This window comes from Phytophthora parasitica (genome assembly GCF_000247585.1).
Source record: "Phytophthora parasitica INRA-310 unplaced genomic scaffold supercont2.324, whole genome shotgun sequence".
Lineage (NCBI taxonomy): Eukaryota > Oomycota > Peronosporomycetes > Peronosporales > Peronosporaceae > Phytophthora > Phytophthora nicotianae.
In genome coordinates this window covers 6,918-8,828 of record NW_008649310.1, presented here as the reverse complement: position 1 = coordinate 8,828, position 1,911 = coordinate 6,918, and the positions used below count along the sequence as shown (strand labels likewise).

At 50.1% G+C, this 1,911-nt stretch overlaps 2 protein-coding genes across 2 annotated transcripts; both read right to left on the bottom strand.

Moving 5' to 3' along the window:
- Positions 1-227: 227 nt before the first annotated feature.
- On the bottom strand, positions 228-494 carry PPTG_20154 (hypothetical protein; the record flags this gene model as incomplete). The annotated part of the gene is made up of 1 exon (XM_008918815.1): positions 228-494. The coding sequence occupies one exon, from the start codon at positions 492-494 to the stop codon at positions 228-230; it is 267 nt and encodes an 88-aa protein (XP_008917063.1).
- An 895-nt stretch (positions 495-1,389) lies between these two features.
- Positions 1,390-1,620, bottom strand: PPTG_24883 (hypothetical protein; the record flags this gene model as incomplete). Its single annotated transcript, XM_008918814.1, has 1 exon — positions 1,390-1,620. The coding sequence occupies one exon, from the start codon at positions 1,618-1,620 to the stop codon at positions 1,390-1,392; it is 231 nt and encodes a 76-aa protein (XP_008917062.1).
- Positions 1,621-1,911: the final 291 nt, after the last annotated feature.

Sequence of the window (1,911 nt, the reverse complement as noted above, 5' to 3'; positions counted from 1 at the left end):
GCTGTGCATTCGATAGAAACTATTAGTATTTAGTGGCCATAGAGATAACGCAGCAAAATCGGGTACAGCGCATTAATCATTCCATTAAAGGGTTCGCTCGAAAAATGCTTTCACCATGACATGATTCTGTTGCACTCACAGTGGCTTTTGTCGTATCATTTTCATCGTGAAGGAGAGAAGAAAGGTCTTGTAGTAACCATGGCACGGTCGTACTTCCGCGATGAGGTTTACGAGGCATGACCCGCGATCTTGCGGTATTTCCAGTACTTCTCGTAGAGCTTGTATGACACATCGTCATACACATCGTTTGAATTCCATCCACGTTTGGACCATTTGGCGAACTTCTTGTATGCGTAGTTGATATCGCCCAGCATCTTCTCGAGTTTTTCTGGTGTGAACACCTCCACGCGTCTCTTCCTCGCCGTCTTCGTCGTCTTTGTGGCTGCGTAGGGATCTTTTGCCACTGGAAAGCGTATCCGTCGAGCGATCCACATTTGGTTCCACTAGCTTTGAAACGATGCCATCTTGGGCGTTCGTGGCCCCAAAGAAGTCGATAGTGAGGAAGGCAGCGGCAGATACCATCGCAGCGATGTTGGAGAAGCGCATACTCGCGGCTGACGCTTGTTCAGGGCTCAGGTACTGGAGGAAAACTTGCGGAATGACTTAAGTTTGGGTCAAGAAAGACAATCTTCTGGCTATAGCGCCAACAACCACAGCGCATTTGCACGAGCAACAGCAACAAACAGGATAGAGTTCAGGAACTCGCATAGCTGCGAAATCCTCTCTTTAACATGTAGTATGCGGCCGCAGTCTAAGATTATGTTTGGTTATCCAGCGAGGGTGATCTGCATTCAAAACATGAGCGTCATGTCAATTATCGTCTTGTGGTTGAATTCGGCACTGACTCATGGCGGCATATCACAACAAGATCGTCAGCTTCGACTCTTTTCAAAAGCGTGAGCAATCTCTCTCTTCTTTTTATGAAAGATGATATCGCTCTCCACGATAGAAGCCCTTCGGGAAGTACCAGGCGTACATGATGGCCCATTTATCGTTGTGCCAGCCGGCTCGATCATACACCTGGGAGCCTAACGGTGCATCGTCGCATGCGGAATTGCCTCTGGCTTCCTTCAACCTACCACTGATCTCTCTAGCAGCATTTACGACTGGAAACGAGACGCACCCGTCACCCTCTCTTATCAAAAGCATTGGCTTAAACTTGGCAGCTGCCTTTTCAGATATATGAACTTACGGCATGTAGCGACGTGTGTCCGGGCTCCCAAACCGATCCTACAGCGACTTCGCCAACGCGAGGCCCAGCTCCACCGCTTTCAGAGCGTCTCTATATCTGATGCCATGCGAGAAGACTTGCGGTGGTGGTGAACCATCCTACACAATCCTCAGCTGAACGGCGTATCTCTGGAATACTTCAACACCCTTCCACTGGCAGATGTCGTGGTCGAAATGGAGTGTGAGCTGATCGCGGAGTTCAAAACCGGAGCAACCAGCGGCTTCGACATCAACTTCCGCGAGCTCCTTTCGCGTGCCTTTGCCGTACACGCATGGGGGGAACGCTGGTCTACCATTAGTCCTATTTGCGGCAGGCCACGTCATGTGCATTTCCGTATCGACAATTCCTCAGCAATCGCATGGCAAAACAAGATGGCTTCACGCAATCCCAGGGCTCAAGTCGTCATCCTTTTGTTGGGCTGGTGGGAAACGTCATACCGGCTTTGTTTCTCAACATCCCACATCACCGGTATGGACAATACTCGCGCTGACGCCGGCTCTCGTATTCCCGCTAACTTATCGTTTGCACATGTTTTCGCTTCTCTAACTCCTAGGTGGTCACATCGTGTCCCCAGTCGTGGATGTCGAGGGTCTAACGGATATCTGGCATCGTATCTTCGC